Source organism: Haliotis cracherodii, unplaced genomic scaffold, assembly GCF_022045235.1.
Source record: "Haliotis cracherodii isolate W230 unplaced genomic scaffold, xgHalCrac1.p SCAF_12, whole genome shotgun sequence".
Classification (NCBI taxonomy): domain Eukaryota; kingdom Metazoa; phylum Mollusca; class Gastropoda; order Lepetellida; family Haliotidae; genus Haliotis; species Haliotis cracherodii.
Window position 1 is genome coordinate 34,193,922 of NW_027266267.1, and position 25,641 is coordinate 34,219,562.

The following is a 25,641-nucleotide window of genomic DNA, read 5'->3' on the forward strand; positions in this document are numbered from 1 at the left end:
GATTCTTTTGAGAAGCTCATCAGAAAAAAATGCATTATTTAATAAGCTTGTAAGAAATCCTTGCAAAATTTCAAAAGTACATTTCAACATTTATACAACAATCATTTCCAGGTGATTTACCATTTTGGAAGTTTTTTAATACGGTTTACCTCTTTCTGCACAGATCTTTCTTTATCTTACATATAAATTAATTCTACTACTACTATTATTATTTAACAACTATTATTATCATAGAAACATTTATTCTATTTTCGTCGAATGCATCATAAAATAATCAAACCACTGCTGGTCAAACAATGGATCATAAATACATTCAAGCTAATTATGATTACTAGATTTCATACATTTACAGAATTGTGTGGATTTATTCTGACAGGATATCAACTTGTCTTGCAGTTGCGTTTGATACCCAAAGCATGTTTGATTATCTTTATTCCTTAACAATCACTTATGTGTATTATAAACATTTTTTTCCCATTTTGTTTATAGACATTACTCCAATAATTTTGATTTCTTCCAAACCCACTGTCCCTTCAAAGAACATAACAAATATGTCTGGAATATGTTGTATTTCTTCTGGAATACAACCATATTCTTTTCTTGTTTCCAGCAACTGACAGGATAATATCATTTAACAATTACTTTGCTAAGAAATTATTTTTTCAAATGTTGAGTGAATCACATAATCTACAGTGCCAGTTGATCATCAACAAAACGACAATTGAAGATGTGTATACAAGCTTTCCAACATAAATCTACAATAAGTCCGAATTTGTTGAATATTTCATTATTCTTATTTTTTCTGTAACCATAGAAGATATCACTATCATATGCATAACTACGTGTAAAAACTGAACATTGTCATACGATATAATATCTAAAAGATTTCTCGTTCTGGCATCAAAATATCTTGCCAAAAGTATTATATGATTTGAAAACTCTACTTTTCATTTCCTGCAAATATTTCATGATAATACTTATACCAATTTTTCAAGCAGATTATCATCAGTTGGGGATCCATCCAGTGAAATATAAACCAAACACATGGCAATATCTGGCATCAAAGTTGGTGTGACAAGCAGCAACTACAATGTTCTTAATGTGTTTATATATTTGTGAGATTAAATAATTCTGGACAAGTGTTTCTCTCACAAACACAGATATTCCATGCCAAAAATTATTCTTTGATCACTTGGTAGAAAATACTTCATGTCAAAATAAGCAAAATATATATAAAACATTGCTTAACAATAAATTACACTGTCACATGACAATAATGATGATAAAACTCGAATCATATGTGTATAACATATGTATACAGTAGCTCAGCACACTGAGTGGTAATCCAGTAATATAGGCTTAATACGTCACTTGGTGTGCGAACAATGATTTGAACAATGAGACAATTCATCCCTTTGTTATGAATTTGTTGAAATCACATCATGACTCGCGAAGAAATGTCAGCTACAGTCATTTTACCAAATTATGTAAACTTAAAAGATAAAAAGACCGCCAATCTACCCCCATTTTGGGCGTCATAGACTACAATGGATGTGTTTGTCCAATAAAGTGCATACCATCCAATCCATTTATTTTTCACTTCAATGTCCACTTGTTCCTTATCATTGCAACACCTGATGATGATATAAAACGTTTTTTCACACAAAGCAAAGGCAACTGTACCATCAATATTCCATTTTATGTTCTGAGGCATCTGCACCAGTCCTTTTACATCCATCCTCCCATCCAGTACAAGTGCACCTTCACCAACGTCAATACGGTACTTCTGTACTGCTGCACTGTCGCCTTGACGGAGATATACACCCATTCCGAACTTCCTATTGCAGGCAAATATACATGAGAGCACTGTGGCAGGAATATTTCTGTAAAAACGAGCATATATAAAACGTATATCAATTGTGGCATGATAGTTTCTGAAAACACATCGCGAGTTGCACGTTAATACAGTAAAAAGAGTAGAGCTCTAACTATATCAATGATCGCCACGTTCAATGACCAATGCTTTATCGAACACAGAAGGATGTTTCCCCCTTCTGTTTTTGAATGTGGGATGACATGTTTTGACAGATATGAATTTGGTCTCTGCTTGATTGCATTTTGGAGTATGATGAATCTTTGAGACATGGATTTGCTAGACCCTGCAATGTACCCCTTTGTATGGATTAAGAGTTGCTGCTTCCTTGGGTGCTACAATTGTAACGACCATTTCGGCTGTTTTCATTAACATTTAATGTGATGTACTGCTTTCCGGGGCCTGTAAATGTAGGCTTCATTGGCAGCAACTACGTACTCGAACAATTTAGGAGTATCTATCGGCTCATTTCTTCGGGATGACTTTTTCTCAGACCTCCTGTTATTTGATTGGCCCTAGAATATGACATGATTGTGAACCTCAGGTTGTCACTCCTAGGTTCTACACTTTGACTTCACCAGTGGACTAAACGTATATTACATATGTCCACTTGGGAGAGGTTGGGGTCTAGGCCGGGGCTCATTGACAAGATATTTGGATCGTTAAAGCCCACTATGTTAATCTCAATGTGGTGGAGACCTACGTTTTCTTAGCAGACATTGCCAATTATGAACTTGTTATTCATAAAAACAGGTGATCAATTAGATCTCACTATAAAACCTTGGTCAGAATGTGTTATTTCCAGTAGCGTAGTCCGTGTATTAATAAGAGCTAAAATAAACATGAGCGTTGTTAGACATACTTTGTTATTTCCTTTTCCCTTTCCAGCACAAGTTTACGTGGATTCTTGGCTTCCCGGTAAGAACGCAGATACATCGCATATGTAGAGCCATGCTTTACCTTTCCGAATGTGTATATGCAGGATAAATCAGCATTTGCCATGCACATTCCTGTGTCAATTGTACTCCATTCAATGTTAAGCAGGGGAAGAGGCATTAAATGCCACGGGTTAGCATTCTTCAGTTTATCTCCTTTGATCATGAACATTTTCACCATATAATGTGACCAATTGTTAGTGAGAGCATAGAACTCTTTAACAGATGAGGGGCTCCAAGTCACCGATAGTATCTTGTTAATCGGTCGAATTACAGTTGTCTTCCAGCCGCCTTCCAAGGCTGCAATATAGCATATTAAATGTTGTAATGTGCAAGGACACATGGTTCACCGTAAATTCTACTTTATATTGCGTGTGGAAGGTGGTAGGGGTGTGGATGCGGGTATAAGTGGCAGCCTTTGGAGATGTTGTTTATTACCTTTCATTTCCCAAATTGAAAAAATATTATAGCCTAGAAATCTGTACCTAAAAGAACTGCGTGTAACTGTGAGTGAACAACAGACTATCAACAAGTGGTACACAATCAACAAATTCATTACAAATTCATTAAGTTTATAAATCAGAGCAAATTCCTGCACAGAACGTATATGGCAGTAAACAGTAGGTGTAGTACAATATCCAATGGCAATAGATAATATGATGGCAGTATCAAATACAAAAATACAGTAGTGTTGGCAACAAAAGTCAGTGATAATAATGTGTATTCACCCATAGGCAACTGTTGTCACACTTCCGAAAAGGACCAGGCAGGGAATCAATAATGATGAGCGATCTTCACATAAAAGCGATGAACATACGTGTGAGTGAGACCAAATGTGCCAGAGATACGTAAATATGCTCCCGTCTTCTTATAAACAACCTAACTAGCTACTGGAAATATCCAGAACCTTCAAGACAATGCCGCTAGGCTCCAGACAAAGCTGACGTCAACTAGGGTATCATTATACCATAATCAGCAGACCGACGTGCAGAAACACGCAAACCAATGCTGAACACGATCTCCCACATTAAGGACGACCTCGCATGACATCAAGACATGGCCGGCCCTACTACGGCTTTGGTTTCGGTTCTGGGGCATCTCCTGTTCTGAAGCGCCAGTGGTTACCCAATAGACAGTTTTTTTAATGGGAACAGTGAGAAATCGACTGAAATCGGCGGGAATGAAGTCTAGAAGGTTAATCTTGCCGAACATCATCAGAGAATTGTGTTTGGCCCGGAGAGCTAAGGACTTGGCGGCAACTTTTCATCAGGAATAGCTGCAGTTGCCGATTCAGCAGGTAAGACGACTTATTAAAGGGATAACACGTAGGCTGGAAGCTATCATCCGGACACGTGGTGGGTTTACACGCTATTGATGACTTGTGTCATGAATGTTATCTTTGGACTGAGTGAGATGTAAACATGAGATGACCCCTTTAAATATATCGATACCCGTGGATCACTGTAAGCCAAAAAGCGTATAGTTGACAAAGTCATCCATATCCCCTGCCCATTTTAACACGTCATGCTCCCAAACCAGGTAACTGACCCAACATTTCTCTTAGCCCATGTCAAAATAGCTGCAATTCTAAAATAAACATTATTAAAACTCCTTAATATCAAATGGCACTAGTTCAGTATGCGCTTTGTATTTATACATGCAATGTTTGGCAAGGAAATATTTTACAGTTTATTTGTTATACTACTTAAGTAAACCAATCTTATATTAAAACTTAAATCCAACTTGTTGTCATGGAAACATAAACATTTCTAAAAGTGTTATATATATCAAAAGGCACCACTTCAGTATGTGCCTGGAAGACATGCAAAGTTTTGTAAGAAAGTATGTAATGGTTTATGAGTTACACTCTGGAAACGAACACCACCCCTGTAGAACCAAGTCCAACTTATTGCCATGGAAACGTGAATTTTTTTTTTCTAAAATTCCTATATAGCAAGAGGCACCAGTCCAGTATGTGTCTGGGAAACATGCACAGTTTTTGTTGGAAAGTATTGAATGGGTTTTGAGTTATGCTCCGGAAACAAACTCTACCCTAGAGAACTTAAGTCCAACTTGTTTCAATGGAAACGTAAAAAATAAAAAATTATAAAATTCCTAAATAGCAAAAGGCAACGGTTCAGTATGTGTCTAGTAGACAAGCAAAGTTTTGTAAGAAAGTATTTAATGGTTTTTGAGTTACGCTCCGGAAACGAACAGCACCCTTATAGAGCCTAAGTCCAACTTGTTGCCACGGAAACGTAAAAAAATAAAAATTTATAAAATTCCTATATAGCAAAAGGCACCAGTTCAGCATGAGTCTGATAGACATGTACAGTTTCGTAGAGAAATATTTAACGGTTTACTGAGTTATGCTCCGGAAACGATTTCGGGACGCACACACGCAACACACACACGCACGCACACACACACGCACGCACGCACGCACACACACACGGACGGAACCCATTTCTATATCCCCCGCCAACTTCGTTGTATGTTGTCGGGTCGTCCGTACACATCAGACTGGTCTTGTCTTGTGTAACCTAGCAGATTAACCGACTGGCGACCCAGATTCTTATCCCTTACATTTGGCGGCTGCAGTTAAGAACATTTAAAGATACAACAGATGAAACTTGTGAGAGAAAAACTGACTTTGTATGTTATTATCGTCATGTTATTGAATGTGCATATCCATCCCAACGGGAGAGAGTTTGGGTGGCGTTTTGGAGCGCCCAGCAGTCATGCACTTTCGGGTGAGGTTTAAAAATGACAGTTTAAGACCCCAAACAAATGAGAAATGAGAATATTTACGAGAACTTTCACGAAATCATGACATGAATGACAGACCTTGCTGACTCGTCTGAAATAACCACTAGGCGACTGTACATCACAGGAGACCCTCAACATATAAACTTAGTGAGTCATATATATGAATCGAAATGGTCGAAAGGCAAACAACAGGTACATGTAGTTAGTTATTTGCTACTACAAATAGAATATAACCTATAATTAATCAGTTCACGTGTTTTAAGCAAAAAGTGCCTGGAGGATCTCGACACAAACACATAACCTATCCAGTGTTACACATAGCCTATCCAGTGTTGCAAAAGCAGGTCAAGAATATATAAACACGAACGTGAAATAGGATTGATATGTTTAGCCAGCTGCTTGACTAACATATCTTCTCTGTATTAAAATTGTTTCCTAAACAAGTTTATGACTGTTTGTATATCACAGTGTATGAATTAACACAGAAACTTTTCACGCATAAAAATCATCAAAGTGCCACAATTATATTGCCACAGTTGTATATGCAATGTGTGTTTTGTCTGTTAACATCAGAAAAATATAAGAAACACGTCAAAGTTGATAGATGAAAATTAATCGAAATTTTGAATTTCTCTATTGTTTAAAATAGTGATTGGCTTGCAGGTTCAAATCATGTCACGCTTCATTAGTCTGCAGGGTAGTCTATTGTAGTCATCATGTCAAAGAAGCATCAACATTGCTGCGTTTTGAGACAGTCCAGTTGTCGTAGACCATATTACTGAGAACATAAATCTATTTTCCTCCTGCCAACAATACCTGCTTCTTGAATGTTCCCATGATACTTGCACAATCTCTAGTTTGTGGTATGGAAACTGGCAACATTAAGGTTGAATAGGAGGAGTTACCCGCCCCTGATGTGTACACAATATATGTCTACAGCAACTACATCGAGCACAATGGCAACTAGCGACATTAGATTGGCGACTCTGTGATTTCTTTACGAAGAAACTTGTGAAAGTGACATACAGGGACAGAATTGGACGTTCCTCGCATCCACCCATGTCGTCAGGTACATGTACTTGTCACATGTGTCTGAATATTCTAAGGACGTTGAATTAAATCGTGGTCCTGTTGGAATGAAATACTTAGATAGTTGATGAGAAGCATGATTTTCGAGCGTCAGTCTCTATAGACATTGATGGTATGAAAGAACAACTAAATGAGGTTCATAGGGAATGCTCTCCTTTAGAGATGACTGTAGACTCCATTAAGAAAAATATATGGAACAAAGCAAAAACATATGTTCTCTGATGTTGATGCATTTTGGAATTGTTTAGTCAGAGGGACAACGCAGTGTTTCATGGTGTTCCAGAACCAGAGAGTGAAACTCATGAAGAATGTGAAAGTACCCTACTTACTCTCCTCAATACACGTGTCGAACGAATTATGGAAAATCGGGATAAAGTTATGGCAGACCAAATAGGATCAAAAGGAACTTGGATTGGTAGCAAACTGCGCCCAACAAATCGTTTGCATGTTTTGAAACAAGATTTGGACACTCAGTCAACGCCGGTTTCGTAAAGGGAACATTGGCAACTCAGGCGATCTGACAATTACTCAGACTATTGCAGAAATGCGAAGTCATGTTTTTTTTCCTTTTTCAAGAACGTCCTACCACGGCGGAAACCTCTGGTAAAAGGAAAACACTGACGGCAACCAGACGATCGAGGACAAAGGTAAATAATCACGAACCCAAGGAACTGTGTGAGGGAGATGGAACAACCTCCACTCAGAAGTATCAATGACGCTCATGAGGTTAGGGCCCAAAGAACCCTCGTACACCAATCTTTAACCATGCCTTATTAGATGAGCAGGTACTTACGAGATTAAAGTTATAACCTAGAATAGTAATGGTATATTATCTAAATTCGATAACATGGGTTATCTAAAATATCTCTATGAGTTTGACACATGGTGTTTACTGTAAACATTCTGTCGCTTCTGTCAGCTTTTTTCATATTCACTGTAAGTGAGCAAAGCACCAAACACATATGTACATTATACAAAATGTATATTATGCATAGAAAGGGATATGATGTTGTAAACTCCCTGTAATTTGTTTCGCATTGTACTAGTGGCATTGCATTCCCTGTGTATTGCACAAAGGCATTCATGCAAATAAACTATTTTTTTTTATTTTGACTTTGACAGGTTAAGGTTAAAGTACCCTTTACAATCTAAGTTGTAATTCCAGTTCTGCTAGGCATTATTTTAAATGAGGAGATTAAGACTACCGTGTTCACTTTTTTGTTAACTAAGCCGGAAATAATAGTGAGGTGTACACACAGTTTCAGCCAGATCTACCAGTGATTCAAGTAAAACATACCCGAAAACATAAGTAAAAATGATATATATTCCAATTGTATGCTATTTCAGTTGTAGCTTTTACTATAACTTAAAATGATACGTGATAACCATACGTGTGAAACAGTTTGACCAGTCACCGTTGAGACTTCTCGCGGTCAAGCTATTATGTTGATGTATAACAGTGAAACTACTTGCAACAAACGACAAGTGAGACATTTATGATATAATATGTACCCATTCTCTGTAACCTTAAAGTAGGTTTCAAGACGCCTATAGAAATAACCTGACAATGGTTACTGTAAATAACGATGATGTAAGCCCACTGTAGATACCCCTTATTTATCTGTTTGAAATTAAAATAATAGGTATCTCCTCTACAGTGAGAATACATCAAATTTCAAAACACAGTAGGCTTATCTCTTTAATGAGTTGTCATGGCCATCTGTTCTTATTTAAGTTGATGTAATTCAAACTATGAAATTGATAATTCACTCATGATATTATGGAACAAATCAGTTAGTATCACTATTAAATGTTAAATCTTTGCAGATAAAGAAAATGACCTCGACATTAAGACAGATATCCTCTGTTATGATTAATTCATATATATTATTTGAATTCGAATAGTTTTCCAAGTTTTAGTCATGGATTAACCATTAAACATAAAATGATAATCCGAAGTCCTTAAACAAACTGTATTTTAGAAGAATATAATGGACTTGTTGATGAGTCTTGTGTATCAGATATTCGTATTTGTATAAGTTATAAAAGGCAGGTCTTACATTGTAGCTCTCACTATTTGTAGATAATTCCAAAAAATAGAAACACTTTTCTATCTTGATGCTATAACAGAGTATACAATAATTACAACTGGTCAATAAGAGGTTTCAAATCAAATTAACATATCACCCAGAAAATAGACGAGTTGAATGCTGGTAATGCTTTAATCTCTGTATTGACAATTCCAAAAGATTATCCCTTCAACACGCCACTGTGCCCTTGTGCCCGCTTGGAAAACTGACTTGCAGGGAGAATCCCTCTACGGTCAGCCTGGGCCAGTGCAATCAGATATGTTGATAAGTCTCGGCTTTGGCCCATTGGCAGAACAGAATAAGGGCACAGTGGCGTGTTGAAGGAATAACCTTTTGGGATTGTCAATACTGAGATTAAAGCACTACCAGAGACATACATGAAACTAGCAACTGTTATAGTTCAAGTAAGAATTGGCGTCTACTGTCAGATGTCAATGCAACTGAACATCAATACATCTAGAATTAAAGGCGACAAACCCATTTCTCTGCCAAAGTCGATTTTATGATTTTATGGTGACTATATCACCAGCATCTGTTTATGAATCACTATCAAATAGTGATGATACCATGTGTTTATGAAGAGGCGAGCCTATCCCGCCCCACCGGTGGCACCCCTAATAAACACACGCAAAGGCATGTCAATTGCTCACTTTGAGAACATGAGGACATATGGTACAAGTCGGGAATGTTATCAGACTTAATTTTGTCACTGATGATTCAAAAATTGTGAAATGTAGACACCAAGGGCTGTAGCTGCAGGAATATTGCTCGACATAAAGTAGAAGTTGACTATTGGTAAGTTGAAATCCTCCCTCTTGCCATACAGTTTTGTGGAGAGTGTTTGTTCACACTTAATCTAAATATGAAACAGTGGAATCGGTCTAAATGGTCTCATTAATTTCTAGTTCAGGTGGGTTAATTAGTGGAATGTATTTAGCTGTTTGGTGATTATTGAACGACATCAGATCATCGATAAAGCTTAATATAACTTCTTGGCCAACTTAATTTGCAAATCCGAGCAGAAAATTTGATTTATATGCATATGAGCCACTCAATTATGGAGACCGAATGTTTACATGTGCATACAACATGTATATTTTACGACTTTCCAAAGAGAATATTTGACTTCTAAAAGTAAAGAGAGAAAAATATGAATCATAACTCATGTCACACAAGTACAGTATGACCTTACATGGAACCAATTCAATGAGGGGTCCTATCTCTTCTTGTTGAATTGCTTGTAAAAATCTAATATCGCACCCCAGTGTGGTAAATATATACTTTCTGCTGTACACAGAGGAAGTGAGATGTTTTGCAGGACGTACTGAAGAGAATTGCAGTTGAATCTGAGCCTGCTAATGTGTGCGGAGACCTTTTATGACGTGTTTGAGTTCATCCAAAACACTTGAAATTAACTTGTATTTGTGAATATTCAAAAGTCGATTTTGTACTATGTGTATGACATAACACGTTAGATTAACCCTAATATCCACATTTGACCTCGAAATTAAGTTTGGTATTCTATCTAACGTTTGGATAATATAAGCTATTGAAATGGTTCATAATTAACCATTGCACTGTGGTTAGCTGACAAAAAAATATGAATTTATTCTCAGTTAAAATGTATATTTCAAAGATATGATTTTTGAAATCAGTTTGCACAATTTTAAATGGGTTCCTGATCCGAAACGTATCTCATCCTCAAAAACGTAAACTTTACACATTTTTTGTTGGCTTTGTTGTTTACCTCTTTATATTTGCAAATGTCAGGATATTTTAGATGACAATTGTACCCTTCTATCAGGTATTAATGTGCAAAATAGTGTTTCATATGAAGCACCGGTCGTTTGAAATCCCCCATCGTCTTAACAGTCCTTGATCTTAAATCCAGCAGGTTGGGCTAAGAATGAGGGAGTTGGGTTTCACACTGCTTTTCACAGTTTTCCAGTTATATCACGGCGCGTCAGCTTCATGTGGGAGGAAAGGCCGAAGTGATGGATGTTTTAGACATGTACCACTTCGGTGAAACCTACGAGCACGGGTATGGTGCTGACAAACCTAGAAACAAAATCGGGGCTAACTAGGATTCGAGCCCATAGTCATAGGTTTCTGGAGTGCCCAAATGTATATGTTCAGTCAGTTCAGTATTTTCACCTACATTTTCTTGGGTTTTAGGCCCTCGAGCTGGTGCAACAAATTACCTTTTTGTGTCATGTTGTGTAATCTTGGATTTCTTCCTGGTTGTGTGCTCATTTTGCCTTTCCTTTGTAAGTTGTCTTGTAGGTCTTGAAAGAAAATAAGAGTACAAACTAAAAACAACGCATAAAAGAGCTGGCTACCATTGTAAAAAAAAACCTTAGCGCTACGACTGTCGTAAGTCAATGCTAAGGTATGGGAGTTACAATCACATAAGCGCCAAGATCGCATTGTCCAAGGGCACCCAGAAGAAGTTTTATCATTGTTAAATAAAGCATTTGTGGCAAGTTAGTTTCGTTTTACTGTACATAAAAAATATCCTCCTAATGTGCACCTTATCGTGATGTACTCATAAAGTTCCTTACAAACACACCAAATAGCCTTGGCTTGCCGACCCCTTAGTATAGAATCTTAATATAATACATTCTCTGAGAGAAACTCCCGAACTGGCTGCCAGTTTGTACGGCAGCTGGATATTTCGTTTTGGTCAGCTGTATACTTGGACTGACAGATTACTTGTGTATCATTCGTGACCAACTCGTGTTATTCCGGGACAAGCCAAATCTAGATGCTTTATGGTGTTATACAGTATATCTACAGATGTATGGCATATGTAAAATCAAAAAGTTATTCCTGAGGGATTCTTTGACTGAAGTACTTCAGTTATACGCGCATTGATTGGTTTGACGTCTTTTCGCAAATAACATTCATCGGTAGGGGACGAGTCTTCTTGCAGGTGACGGAAAGGGGCGAGTGGTGACAAATGACTTGTGTATATTCGCCTGTTAGACATAATCACGCTGTGTGTGACCAGCTGTTAATTGTCCTTAATGTTTTAGCTTAGTAAATGCTTAGTGTTAAAAAATCGCCAGTCTATTAGCTGGTTTATCATTGTTTGCTCGTCATAATGCAATCGGTCTGTCTATTCATATTTTTTTCGTATTTACGTGCGTATTCACCCCCGCTTTGAAAAAGCTTTGGACATTTACAAGTCCGATCTGCTGTGGGTGCACTGTTACTCTAACGTAGGAGGGGTTTTCATCATTCAAGCAGTGTGATAGATTGGAATGTCCTTCAGAAAACATCAGCATGAAACATCTTATTTAGACAAACGTTATGTGCACAGAAATTCTTAGTATGTACACACCATTATGGACACACTTCGTTTCACCACTTCGAGACTTAATGCAGGTGCTTCCTTGCTGACAATCGGAATAGGGAACCTGTGAAATGACAGAAGAAGTTTACTATAACGTCCGCTTAAAGCAACATTGATATTGTCTCAACTGTTAAATATATGTGGATGGAATGCTCAAAGTGATGTAGGTCGGATATGTTCCCTTCTATATTGAAAGCCACGAGCACAGTATGGTGCAAGCGGACCAAGGATCAAACCTGCAACAACCTGATCCTGGCACCAAAGGGCAGGCAATTCTTTGAAGCGAGTTGTGACCCGTAGTCCACGTGACCAGTGAAAATTGCAAAACCCATCTCCGTGTCAATGGCACAAATAGCCGGACAGTTAGACATAAAGGGAAAGTTGACAAATGCATAATTTGATTTATAACAAGTAAGTCTTTTAAATTTTTTGTCACCATAATAACTTGTGTTTTCAACAAACTGCAGATGGTTTACTCTGTGAAGCAAATACATATTTTTTTATACCACTGAGTTCTTTAAATACTATTCCGAGGTAAAGTAGGGTACCAATGATCATCCCAGTCAATTTTTCCCCTTTTCATGGGATCAAGTGGTTTAGATTACAATAATGAATCCATTCTAAGTTTATCTCTGGTTAAAACTAATAGATTTATGCCCTTACCAAACTTGTTTTCTTCCAACAAATCCACTCTTCTTCACTCAGTGAATTCTTGGGCTTACCAGGTGGCACATTCTTTGATGTCCTGCTGGGCTTGCAAATCAGCGCCTTGGAGTGGAATCTTACACGACTACAACTAGCAAGCTGTAGACATTTAGTTAAGCACATCAAAATCCCGTATGGCTTCAATTCATCAAGAGGAGTGTCACTTGTACATTCCTGTTCTCGAGTATATTTTTCGAATACACTCATATCATTCATCTCATCTGCCTTGTACATTGATACCAACAGCAAGGTAAAACAGAGCCAATATACTTGAGGTATCATTGTTGAACAACAACGTATCAACAGCTTGAACTCTTTGATACCGACACTGTTAGTAGTAGACTGTAAAACGTTATCCTTGCCTTATCCTCTCGGAAACGTTAGCGTTAGCGTTAAATGAAACAACCATCTGATCTGACAAGTGAATACGCGGATCATCCGTGCAGTCGATAACAATAGCAGGGGTGGAAGGTTTGCTGGTTGGTCAGTGATGTGAACAACTAAAGTACACGTATGGCTCGTTAATTCATCATTATCGTTAAAACCTCCTCATCGTTGATGAATGCAAGTAGGGTGCAAATTTCACGTGCCCTGCCTCATTGTCTTTGTCATCACCATGGCTTCACACGCCAACACAGTTACCTGTTCAGTGAAAGTGGATTCAGTCAATGATGGCATCGACGATTTTAAAAGTTGAGTTTATTGAAAAGTATGCATTAATATTCACACTGATAGCAAATTTAAATTGAATGTTAAATTATCCCTTTTATTACTTATTAAAAAGCCAATTGTGTTCCAGTGAAGGATTGAGTGGTGTTGTCTACTCACCGTGATATTGATCATGACTGATATCAGTTAATGTCAAAACAAGCACCATGTTCAGTCATGTCATAATTTTGAAGATTGAGCATATTAGGTCATTGAAACTAAACAGACAATTAACCATGACAAAGATAGCTTTAACTGAGTCTTTAACATATACATGTCTTAAGTAAGTGAGTGTTGAAAAGATATTTATATGTGAATTAACAATTACGTTTGTCCTGCGTAACTGAATATTCACAATCACAATTACAATGGATAAATTAACGGAAATAATTATCTACAACAAGTGCGTTGTGGCGAGGGACCTTCCCTGTGTGTTAGATAGACAGCATTTATGAGGGATACATGATATTTCACTCGACACGTGAAAAACCTCTATATCTGAGATAAGACTAAACACAAGGACCAAACATTAATAATAGAGACAGTCTGATGCACGTGAAATAAACTGAACACAAGACCAAACATTAATATCGAGACATAGTGGTATATATGAGATAGACTTGAAAGTTAAGACCAAACATTATTAACAAAGACGGGACACGGGTGGCTCTGTCGTTTAAGGCGCTGCGATTTACTGTGCAGAGTAGCGTCCCTTGGGCACGCCAGAAACCATTTCAAACACATAACAACACCTTATGGGCACTCGTGAACAGCAACCTCCTCATGGTGAGTGCTGGGTAACGCTAATAGCTCTTCCCCCGTGTGGACCCGGGTTAGAATGTGTCCCCAGCACCCAATTGCTGGTCGTAAAAGGCGACCAAATTGGGCAGCCCGTTTGCCGTGGGTTACGTCCCTGTGTCTGGAGGAGAGGAGTCTGGTAGTTGAGGGCACTGGTTCTTGGAACTGTGTTCGATTGCCGAACACAGTACTTTGACCCTTACTTCGCCTAGACGAGTGGTAGGAAGGGACCGGTCTTATCAATCGGCTTGTCATGCCAAGCCCTATGCGTAATATTCTGTATGCACACCTGTGTTATATTTTAATGTACATTTTGGTTTTGGTAATGCATTACTTGTATGAATTCATAATTTTGGATGCAATAAATTGTCTAGAGTCTTATGCCAGAAGGCGGTTGCTCATGGGACAATCGTTCCAGTGTCTCGTTCTGTCGTCACTTCATCAATAGAATGTCAGACTGGGTTCACTCTGTTCAACCAGCCAAAGAAATCATTATATGAATTATTATCCACTGAATAAACAAAACCTGACATTTTTCAATATGTTCAAGATCCGATACAGTTGTTTTCGGACATGCTGAATAAAATTGCTGATGATGCAATTCCAAAGTCCTCGGCGAATCCACATATTTGTAAACCACGGTTTAAAACAACGATTGTCACATACCAGTAGGTATATTCCCTGATCTGATTGGTCATCACTGAATTTTAGGGGTTTCATCACCGTGTATGTATACATTAATTTATGGAACTATTTTTGAAATCATCAACATGGAGGAACAGATGGAAATTTACCCTGACTTCCACATCGGAGATTTCGATGAAATATTGAGTGAATGGGACGACAAGACATTTTCTGAGATAATTCAAGAATTTGAAGGTAAATGAACTTTACCCTTTTTCCATCAATTACACAATCATTATCATAATTGATGTAATTTACTTGGGCCTGGTCAAATGGAAAATCAAAACAAAATCAATTTTTAACAGAGTAAAAAACATTTATTGCAACTCTATAATAGTTATGACTTTCATACGACCACCTAGTTTTTATTATTATTATTATTATTATTATTATTATTATTATTACTCAGAACAGCTGTTGAAGCTGAAAACCGTTCTGAGCTGGTCCCTGAACTAGGAAGTACAGCCAGCGTTTCCGTAGAGCCCAAAGTTCAAGCGTCCAGTGACTGCTTTGGGTCCCTTGATGGAAAAGCAGTACAGGTCATCGTGGATGTAAACCTCTCCAAATCTTCTTGGCGTAATACCTCCTGGGGAGTTAAAATACTTTGACGTAAGCCATTGAAACATAAAAGAATATCTAAAATTCCTACGCAGATTCGATCAACATCAGCCAGAGTTACCTCCATTACACCACTGTCATGATAACAATGTAAAGCGTGACCAATTTGTCATCGCAAAAATTGGCAAAAATATAACGAGATTGACCAAAATCTTAACGTTAATTAATATTTCGTTTTGTAAGATTTGAGATATGTTATGCCAAATGGATGTACGGAAATTTCATTTAAACACAACGCCGTAATAATAAGAAATTACTGCCACTTACTGTCACATTTTACCCTGAACAAGGCAATCTTTTCACTTCCAGAATGGCTTGGTTTCCAAGGTTTGGAACCCAAATTCGAAGAGCTTCCTGCTTCTCAACTGAATGAGAGACTGAGGTTCTTTTATGCCGAAGTCACAAATGTTGAGGGAGATCTTTACTCAAAACAGAGTTTTGTTGGGTTGCGTGCTGCCATACACAGGCACATGAGGGGACCGCCCTTTGAGCGCAGCTTAAACATTATCCAAGACCGGGAATTTTACACTGCAAACAATGTTTTTCTGGCCATGATAAAATAACTTAAGCGCCGTGGCCTTGACCACACAACACATCGGGCTGCTATCCCCGAGATTGATTTTAAAAAATATCGTGAAAGTTTGGATATGGAAACTCCTTCTGGCTTGCTTCGTAAAGTGTGGTTCGACCTTACACTCGGTTTCGCTCGTCGTGGTAAAGAAAACCAAAATGAATTAACTGCTTCGTCCTTTCGTGTATCCACTGATGAACAGGGGTTCGAGTTTATTGAAATGACATACTCCGAAGTCACTAAAATTCACAGGGAAGGCCTCAAAGACTCAAATGGGCCCAACAAACGCATTTATGCAACATCGGACCAATTCTGTCCTGTACTTTCATTAAAAAAATACATGTCTCTCCTCAGTCCCAACAATGGTGCTTTTTACCAGGCTCCCAAGAGCGAATCCACGTCGACGACACCGAATGGTACACCACGAGGCCAGTTGGTGTAAATGTCATTGGCAACATGATGAAGGAAATTTCTACCAACGCTGGTCTCAAAGTGTATATAAACCATTGTCTTCGGGCAACTGCCGTCACTTTGCTGTCAAACACAGGTATTGAAAATCACAAGATTTGCAAAACTATCGGCCACAAAACCGATGAATCGTTGAAGTGAGTGAGTGAGTGAGTGAGTTAAAATCTAACGTCGCATCAGCATTATTTCAGCCATATAGCGACGAGACCAAGTTAATATATGTACAATTTGGTTATTTATGCAATGTTATATTTAAAAACAATTTATGAAACATATTGGAGCATACTATATTTAAAAACAATTGATGAAACATATTGGAGCATAACAATATCATTAAGACAATTTTAAAACACGGGCTATAGGCCACCAGTAACCAAATATAGGCCATCTCGCTAGTGATCATGGGGACTTATAGTACTTCTGCTTCCTGCATGATACCCCAGTAGGATTTACGTCATCACTTTAGTCATATTCCATTGTCTCGAGCTCGGCTCAAAAACGACATTATTCGAACATTCTTCAGGGACAGCAGCAGCTTGCTAACAAACGTAATTTGGTACCTGTCCGAGATACAAATATCGTGCCACTGTCCACTGCTCCCGTGAATAACTTCCAGGTTAATTCTTCTGCTGATTCCCATGGTCTCTTTCACATATGTATAGGGGCCAACATTATGTACGTCTTTTCTAATTTTGATTATTTGTATTTTATAGATACGCATAACTACAAATGACAAGTAAGACAAGGAACTGTGAAAAAGAAGTGAATTTGTGGTATTTCCTGTTGTTTGTTTATTTTCTGAGAAATGGGCTTGAACATGTGACCACCCCTTTCATAAAATGAACCAGACGTATTGCTAACTACAGTTTTGTTGTGTCATGCACTCAATAAATAAGTTCCTCCTAAATATCGATTTTAATTAATGTTCATGTTACAATGTCGATAAATATTTCGTTTTGTAAGATTTGCGTGATGTTATGCTGAAGTGATTTTTTTCATTTTTATCTAATATTTCATATTTATCTCCTAAATGCAAACAGGCACGAAAATATAAGAAGAAATTAGAACAAATAGTTCCGCCGCCATCCTACAGTCCATAATCTAGATAAAGTTTAAATTACAAATGCCAAAGCATGACGTGCTTTTAAACAAATTTAGCGTCAGTCTTGGAGGAACTTTGTCTCCAAAATAAATTCCCGCACGTCCATATCCAAGGTGTGGAATATGATACAAAAATAAAAGGCAAAGGTTCAAAATCATCTTTTCACCATAGTAAGGAAGGTGACACGTTCTTGACGGATAAAACTGATATTGTAAATAAACTTGTAGAAACAGTCTTCAGCATCTAATTATGTCCCGGAGTTTCACAAATTTTAAAAACAGCAGGGGAAAGGATAAAAGTAAATTTCACTTCTGATAATGGTGAAGACTATAATGAAGTCTTCTCATTACATGAGCTACATACCGCCCTTGGGCAAGCACGTGACACAGCAACGGTAGCTGATAACATACACTACCAGCTTTTAAAACATTTACCTGAATCATGTCTGGAGACACGTTTAGATATATTTGATCAAATATGGACATCATGGAATTTTCCTCCTTAATGACATAATGCCATTGTAGTCACAATCGGCCTATATCCTTAACAAGTTGCGTATGTTAAACCATGGAACGAATGGTGAATAATAGATTAATTTGGTATCTGGGAACCAATAATCTAATTACAAATATCCAATGTATCTTCCGAAAAAATTGAAGTACTATCGACCCATCAGTACAATTAGAATCTTTTGTGAAAAATCTTATTGTAAATTAACAACATGCAGTATCAATTTTCTTTGACCTTGAGAAAGCAAACTATACTATCTGGAAGCATAGCATTTTAAAGGATTTACATGATTTTGGTTTGAGAGGTCGTTTACCTCATCTTATATCACAATTTTAAACAGACAGACAATTTCAAGTCCGAGTGGGTACCACCCTATCTGACCATTATAATCAGGATCAGGGTGTCCAAAAGGCAGTTTGTGGTCTGTAACATTATTTAGTATAAAGATAAATAGTCTGTCCAAGGTTTTAAGTGATTTAGTGGATAGATCTCTGTGATTTTAATATATCTTGTCGCGGTAGAAATATGCATACAATAGAGAGGCAGTTACAAATCTGTCTAAATAAAATTCACAAGTGGTCTCGCGAAAACAGGTTTAAATTTTATAAATCTGAAACTAACTGTATATACTTCTGCAGAAAATATAAGCCACATAAAGACATCAATATCAAAGTTGTAAAGGAGGCCAAATTCTTGGGAATCATCTTTGATAGCCATTGAACTTTCTTATCACACATTAAAACACTTCAAGCTAAATGCCTGAAGGCACTCGTTTTGTTGAAAGTTGTATCTAATTAAAAGTGAGGAGGGGATTAGACAACACTCTCACACTTATACAGGTCACTGATCCGTTCAAAACTTGATTACGGCTCCATCGTCTATTGTGGAGCATGTAAAAGTAATTAAAAAATCTAGATACTATCAATCACCAAGGGCTGAGGCTTTGCCTTGGAACCTTTCGCACTTCTCCTATTCCAAGTCTGTTGAAGCGGAAGAGCCTTCTTTTAAACAACGCCGTCTGAAACTATCTTTACAATACATCACTAAATTATATTCTAATCAGTCAAATCCAGCTTTAATTGCGTATTTAACCCTCTTTATGAAGATATTTACAATAAGAAAACACCACTAGGAATAAGAATCAAATCAGTAGTTTCTGCTGCGAGGATTAACTTTCAAGATATAGCTCCCACACTACTGTTTTCATCACCTCCTTTGCGAACGGTTAGGCCAAATGATGACCTCACATTAAATAGACTCAAGAAATCTGATACAAATCCACTAATTTATAAACAAGAATACAATCAATTACGAAACACTTATGACACTTATAAATCTATATTTACAGATGGATCCAAGGATTGTGACGCAGTTGCTAGTGCCAGTGTAATTGGATCCAGAACAGTATCTTCACGATTACACGATAATAGTTCCATATTCACAGAAGAAGCACACGCAATGTTAACAGCACTAAAATATAACAAGAACAAATCCAATTACAAAGAATTCATTACTATTTTAGATTCACTTTCGTGCCTTCAGGCTATTGAAAATATGTCATGTAAACATCCAATTTTAGTTGAAATTCTTGAGTTATTTAAAGATCTTCCTACTGGCCAATACAACATCGTCTTTTGTTGGTTACCCAGCCATGTTGGGATCGTTGGTAACACAATGGCTGATGCTGCTGCTAAGGCAGCACTCAACAAATCAGTGACACCATTTCTTATACCCTATAGTGAATATAAACTTGTCATTAGATGTTTCATCAGAGATCTAATGCAGAAGAAGTGGGACACCCAAATGTGTATAAATAAATTACATGCAATAAAAGCAAATATTGGTTATACCTTCTTGGGTTGTCAGCCCAGATTTGAAGAGGTCGTATTAAGACGATGTCGTATTGGCCATTCTCAATATACTCATGAATATTTGTTGAAAGGTGAAGATCCTCCATTCTGAATCCCTTGTGATGAAAGAATCACGGTCAAGCTGCATTGATTTTTCCATCACAAGGGATAGTGTCAGGCATCAAGGATCATTTTAATCAGGTAAGTTCTCGTTTAATTCTTGTTTTTTTTAAAAGGAAATTCAATTGATTCATAAATTTTGATTACAACGTTTTGTAAATAAATTCATTTTTACAATTGGTTGAATAAATCAGTAACTGAGATTGTTAGTGGCTAATCTTTGGCTAAATTTGTCAGCCATCGCCAACAACTGAATGATGTAAATCCGACTGGGGTCCATGCAGGGGGTAGCAAAAGTGTTGTAAGTCCCCATGGTCCCCAGCACGATGATCAACTTTCAGTTTGATCTATAGCTCGTTTTTATAATGTGTTGTTGAATGATTAGTTAGTTATCTATTTTTACATGTTCTAAAACTAGTTTTACGAAAATCTGTGATATTCTAGTTATCATACTGCTCTTTTTGGCAGCATTGTATTCAGTTTCTTATATATTGTTGATGTTTAATTTTGTTTCGTCACGATATGGCTGAAATATTGCCGATGTGACGTTGAACTTTCACTCACTCACTTACCACAATACCCTATGACGTAAATTGTAGTCACACCAGCGAAACAATGCCCTGTGACGTCAGGCGTCATCGAGTGTGCATAAATTCCTCCTAGTGATCTATCATCTCTGCACGCAATGTTATTGAAAACGCCCAGCAGTGTATTTTGAGAGTTGAGAGATTTGAATATTTGTTTATTGCATTTTAAAGCAAGCGTTAGTTTGCGAAAGAACTTTTATATTTTAAATATTTTTCATTTCGTAATTTAAGTTTCTAAAATGGTTTTAAATTGGAACAAATATACATATATTATATTTTGGGTTCATTAATTTTCATTATTATGAACAAGAATGCAGCTTATAAGGGATATTATATTGGTCTAAACACATCCAAATGTCGCCAGTTTTACGGTAGGTTACCCCGAACTCTATCCTTAGGCCTTGGATCCCCTTCACCATCAATCATCCCTTTACGATCATTAGGATAAGGTACCCGTTTTGTGGCTATTATAGATTATATAGCGGCTCCTAATATTCTCCACACAAAAACGTTGAGTAAAAGGGATGAAATGGTTTGGTGTCGAATATTTTTGCTACTGGAAACTATCCTTGAACATTCACACATGCCACTTTCACTCGCTACCTTTTTTCAGCACTAATTCAAAAACGAACTCACCGTTGTGCTGTCACGGGCCATGCTCATGCCTTCCTTGTACCTTAACTATTATCAACATCATCCTTATAGTGTTCCCTATCACACTTTTCTGTCACAAAAATCAGCCGATGAATTATCAAATACCATGTCTTTTATGCGAGTTCGACGTCTGACGCCTGACGCCTGGAGCCGTTTTCAGTTCGCGCCATATCGTCTCATTTCTTCCCACTCGGTATCTTGTAGATTAACGAGTGGGACGAGTGTGCCATATGGCATCGGGATCATTCATAATATAAGTGTCCCGTAAACTTAGTAAGTGTCTGTCACCTGTTCGACCCTTTTCGTTCAGTTTCGTAGCGTCGTAGGCATGACGAGGTAAATTTGCACAAAGTATTACACTAGCTCAGCCAGTTAGCTGTCGGCCTAACAATCCGAAGGTCGCGAGTTCGCGTCCGACGGATTCCCACTTTGACAGTCTTGTCTTTGAGACATGTGACCTACGAATTTGTCCTCATGATCACGAGAAGTTGTGGTACTGTATTCTAAAGGTGCTCCTTGTGGGTTCGAATCCGGGTTCGCCCAGATTACGTTTCTGGGTTTGTCAGCACCATACCCCTGATCGTGGGTTTCCCTAAAGTGATTTACGTTTGAGACCTGCATAACTTCGCACTTTCCTCGCACATGTGGCTGACAAGCTGTGAAATAAACGGAATATTGTTCACTGCAGCGTTAAAACCAACTCTCTCCCTCTCTCACTTTCTCAAAGACATTTCCGTACTTTGACAAGTATTAGTCGACTCCTATGTAGGTCGTTAAAATAGGCAGCATGACAGCCTTGTACGACCAACATGGGTTGCTGAGGACTAATTCTCTATCCCCATGTTATATGCAAAGGTAGGTGATCTGACACCTGATCTTGTAGTAATTGTCCTATCTGCTAATTGTCCGGTTGGTCTGAAACCAGCCTCACTTTGGGGTTACCTCCATCACCAACCTAATACACCACGATATAATCGGAATGATGTTAAAAGCGGCGTTAAACATGACCCACTCACTGACTATTAACAGAGGCAAAGCGATATACAGGCCTGGCTGAAAAGTTCTAAGCCTAACTGTGAAAGACCCGTACCAAGTCGATGCTTTTCATTTATTTTTCTCCACATAGTCCCCTTCCAGGTTTACACACTTTTGCCAGCGATGCTGCAGGTCTGGATGCCGGTCAAGAAGAAACTTTCTTCGGCCACCCTAAAAAAGTCTTTCACAGCGGAACTGACGTCATCAATTCTAGGAAAATGGCGACCGGCTAGTTCATTTTTCATTTTGGGAAACAGGTGAAAGTCTGACGCCAAATCAGGTGAATAAGGGGTATGCTCGCTGACATGGCAACCACCAATTTGTGAACAGGAGCATTGTCTTGATGTCTTTTTTTAGCATTCCCCGTCGCTTAGCTTTGATAGCTTCACGCAACTGTCTCAGTAGGTCAGCATTATATCTTCCATAGATAGTCTGGCCCTTTTCAAGATAGTCAATCAGCAGAATACCCATGGAATCCCAAAAGACTGAAGCCATCACCTTTCCAGCAGAAGGAACAGCTTTGGTGATTCCGGATGCTTCCATTTTTTAGACTGAATTTTGGTTGCTGGTTGAAAGTGATGAATCCAGGTCTCACCCATGGTAACTTTTGTCATTCCCAACTCGTTGGTGATAATGTGCTCAACCCTCTCATGAGAGATGCCCACAACACTGGCAATATGCTGAGTAGTCAATCGTTGATCAGCCATCACAATGTCATGCACCCGGGTAATGTTTTCCCGGAATGGTTGCTGTTGAAGGCCTTCCTGGACCCGGGTCATCGTCAAGGCCCTCTCTGCCATGCTTGAATTCCGCAGCCCACTTCTTTACTGTGGAAAAGGAAGGGGCATCACCCCCTAAAGTGGAGACCATGTCAGCATGTATCTGTGTTGGAGTTTGCCCTTTCAGTTGCAGGTACTTGATGACTGCCCTATAGCCAGTTTTGTCCATTTCTGGTGATTTCAATGGGTAGGTTCACAAGATGGTCTGGTACAAAGGCAATAATAACATTACAGTTGCAGTTCTTATGTCTATGAGTCATTAACTAATTGTACTTGTTGGTGGCAAAAGTTTGTTTCAATGGGATTGAGATATCCCACTTATGCTTAGAACTTTTAAGCCAGCCCTCCGTATGTGAGATAGACTGGACACTAGGTCCAAATATAAATCATAGAGACATAGTGATGTATGTGAAATAGGCTGAATAGTGATATAGATGTATGTGAGATAGACTGAACATACACGAATGGACATTTAAGATTGCATATTATATGAATTGATAACTGAAAATCAGTGATGACACCACGTGTTCTGGAAACGGGTAAGCTTGTCATGCCCTATTGGTAACACCCGTCATACGATTTGTCTAAAAAAAGTAAGTAGACTAGGAAGAACTCCCACCAGCTCTCTGACAGTTAAATCGAGGGTGGTTTGATACTCTGGTGTGTGGGGTTGAAAGGAACTGTAATGTATTTTGTTATGTTTACGACCCCCTCATCATACTGCTATATGCATTTTGTGGAGAACGTTTTCATGTGAAAAACACGTTATTTTGAGTCAGCTTTTTCAAGGAATCGTTGCCTTCTCAGTATCTCGTGTGACCAACCCTGGCAGCAATCACAGCTCTGCATTTCCTCGGCATTGACAAGATAAGTGTACGAATTCTGTCCTGCGGAATTCTGCGCCATTCTGCTTGTAACGCACTGGCCAGTTGTGGGAGTGTCTACAGTGTGTTCTGACGTTCTGATGTTCTGCTCATCCCAGAGGTGTTACTTTAGATTGCAATCTGGAGATCTCGACGGCTAGAGCAAGTCGATGATGTTGGCATTTTAAGGAAGTTTACCATGACACTAGCTGTGTGCGGTGGAGCGTTAAACTGTTTAAACAGCTCGCTCTGGCGGTCAATGATTGGAAGTAGGTGAGGTTGAAGAATTTGACTCATGTAGCGATTTGCTGTCAAAATTCCCTGAACCAAAACCAAGTAAGATCTTGTGGTGTAGGATATGCCGCAGAATGCTCATTTTGCTGATGATAAACACATTGTCTTCCATCTCGCCGTTGAAGAAGAAATCTATATCCTCCTCAAACCATGGACTGCTTAGGTGGAGCATTGCGATGACTCAGGTAGTACAATCGAATGTAGCAATCCTGTGCAGGTCGTCCGGTTCTTGGGTGGTCTTCAGTGGAATTGAAATGTGTCTATCAGTCCCAAAGGCGGCAAATGGTGCTGTGGTGCACGTTGAAGTGGCATGCAACAGAAGATTGCTATTCCCCTCATTTAATACATCCTATGGGGAAACAATGCCGTTTAAGACATTGCAAAGCGACAATGTCTGCGTTTTGATGCACCGTTTGTCAAATATCAGGCCATCAACATTTTCCAATAACATATATTCAATTTATATACCAGATTTTTTGTGTAGTCTGGTTCAATGAACTACATACTACATGTGCGTTTCTCTTTTTGAAGAGTGTATAAGGGAGTCAAGGCCAGGGCTCATTGATAAGTTATTTCAATCATTAAAATCAATTACATTAATCTCAATCTCGGGGAGACGGGCAGGTTTAAAGGCAGCATTGCTACTGGTGAAGTTGGTATTCATAAAAAAATAGGTGACTAATTACATGTCACAGTAAAACCTTGGTCAGAATGTGTTATTTCCAGTAAAGTTGTCAGTGTACATGAACGTAGTCGTACATACTTTATTATTTCCTCTTCTCGTTCTAACACAGGGACTCTTGACTCCCCACTGCATTTGCAAAACCACACGCTAATTTTCCTAATACGTATATGCAGGATATATCTTCACATTCCTTTGTCAGTTGTATTCCAAGTAACCTTAAATTGAGTAAGAATGATTCTATCCCATGAGTTATATATATAATGGGGATTATGGCTACAGAGGTCATTTTTTATGCAAATTATGCGAGGAAATTATCATCATGATTGTATCAAAGAAAGATTGATATTAATTTATAATGAATAACATGTACTATAGCTCGTGAGAATATTTGAAATGTATAGGGCCACCACAAACACTTGTCACTGCAGCTTTGGTATCTACAGATGTTGCCAAGGATTGGTTAAAGAAACAAGCAATATGGCAAATATACTTTCCCGCA

The 25,641-nt window shown here is 38.2% G+C and overlaps 1 protein-coding gene across 1 annotated transcript; it reads right to left on the bottom strand.

Annotated features, from left to right (window-relative positions):
• Nucleotides 1–1,483: 1,483 nt before the first annotated feature.
• On the bottom strand, nucleotides 1,484–23,321 carry LOC139457318 (uncharacterized). The gene is made up of 3 exons (XM_071238725.1): nucleotides 23,117–23,321; nucleotides 2,736–3,108; nucleotides 1,484–1,883 (listed from the first exon to the last, which is right to left on the bottom strand). The coding sequence occupies exons 1-3, from the start codon at nucleotides 23,319–23,321 to the stop codon at nucleotides 1,484–1,486; spliced, it is 978 nt and encodes a 325-aa protein (XP_071094826.1).
• Nucleotides 23,322–25,641: the final 2,320 nt, after the last annotated feature.

Excerpts from the sequence above, each read along its gene's own strand:
- LOC139457318 (XM_071238725.1), bottom strand. The coding sequence starts at position 23,321 with ATGGCAGAGAGGGCCTTGACGATGACCCGGGTCCAGGAAGGCCTTCAA. Across the intron at positions 3,109-23,116 it reads AATGACAAAAGTTACCATGG|CCTTGGAAGGCGGCTGGAAG; the intron begins GTGAGACCTGGA and ends GCTATATTGCAG. Across the intron at positions 1,884-2,735 it reads AGGGAAAAGGAAATAACAAA|AAATATTCCTGCCACAGTGC; the intron begins GTATGTCTAACA and ends TCGTTTTTACAG.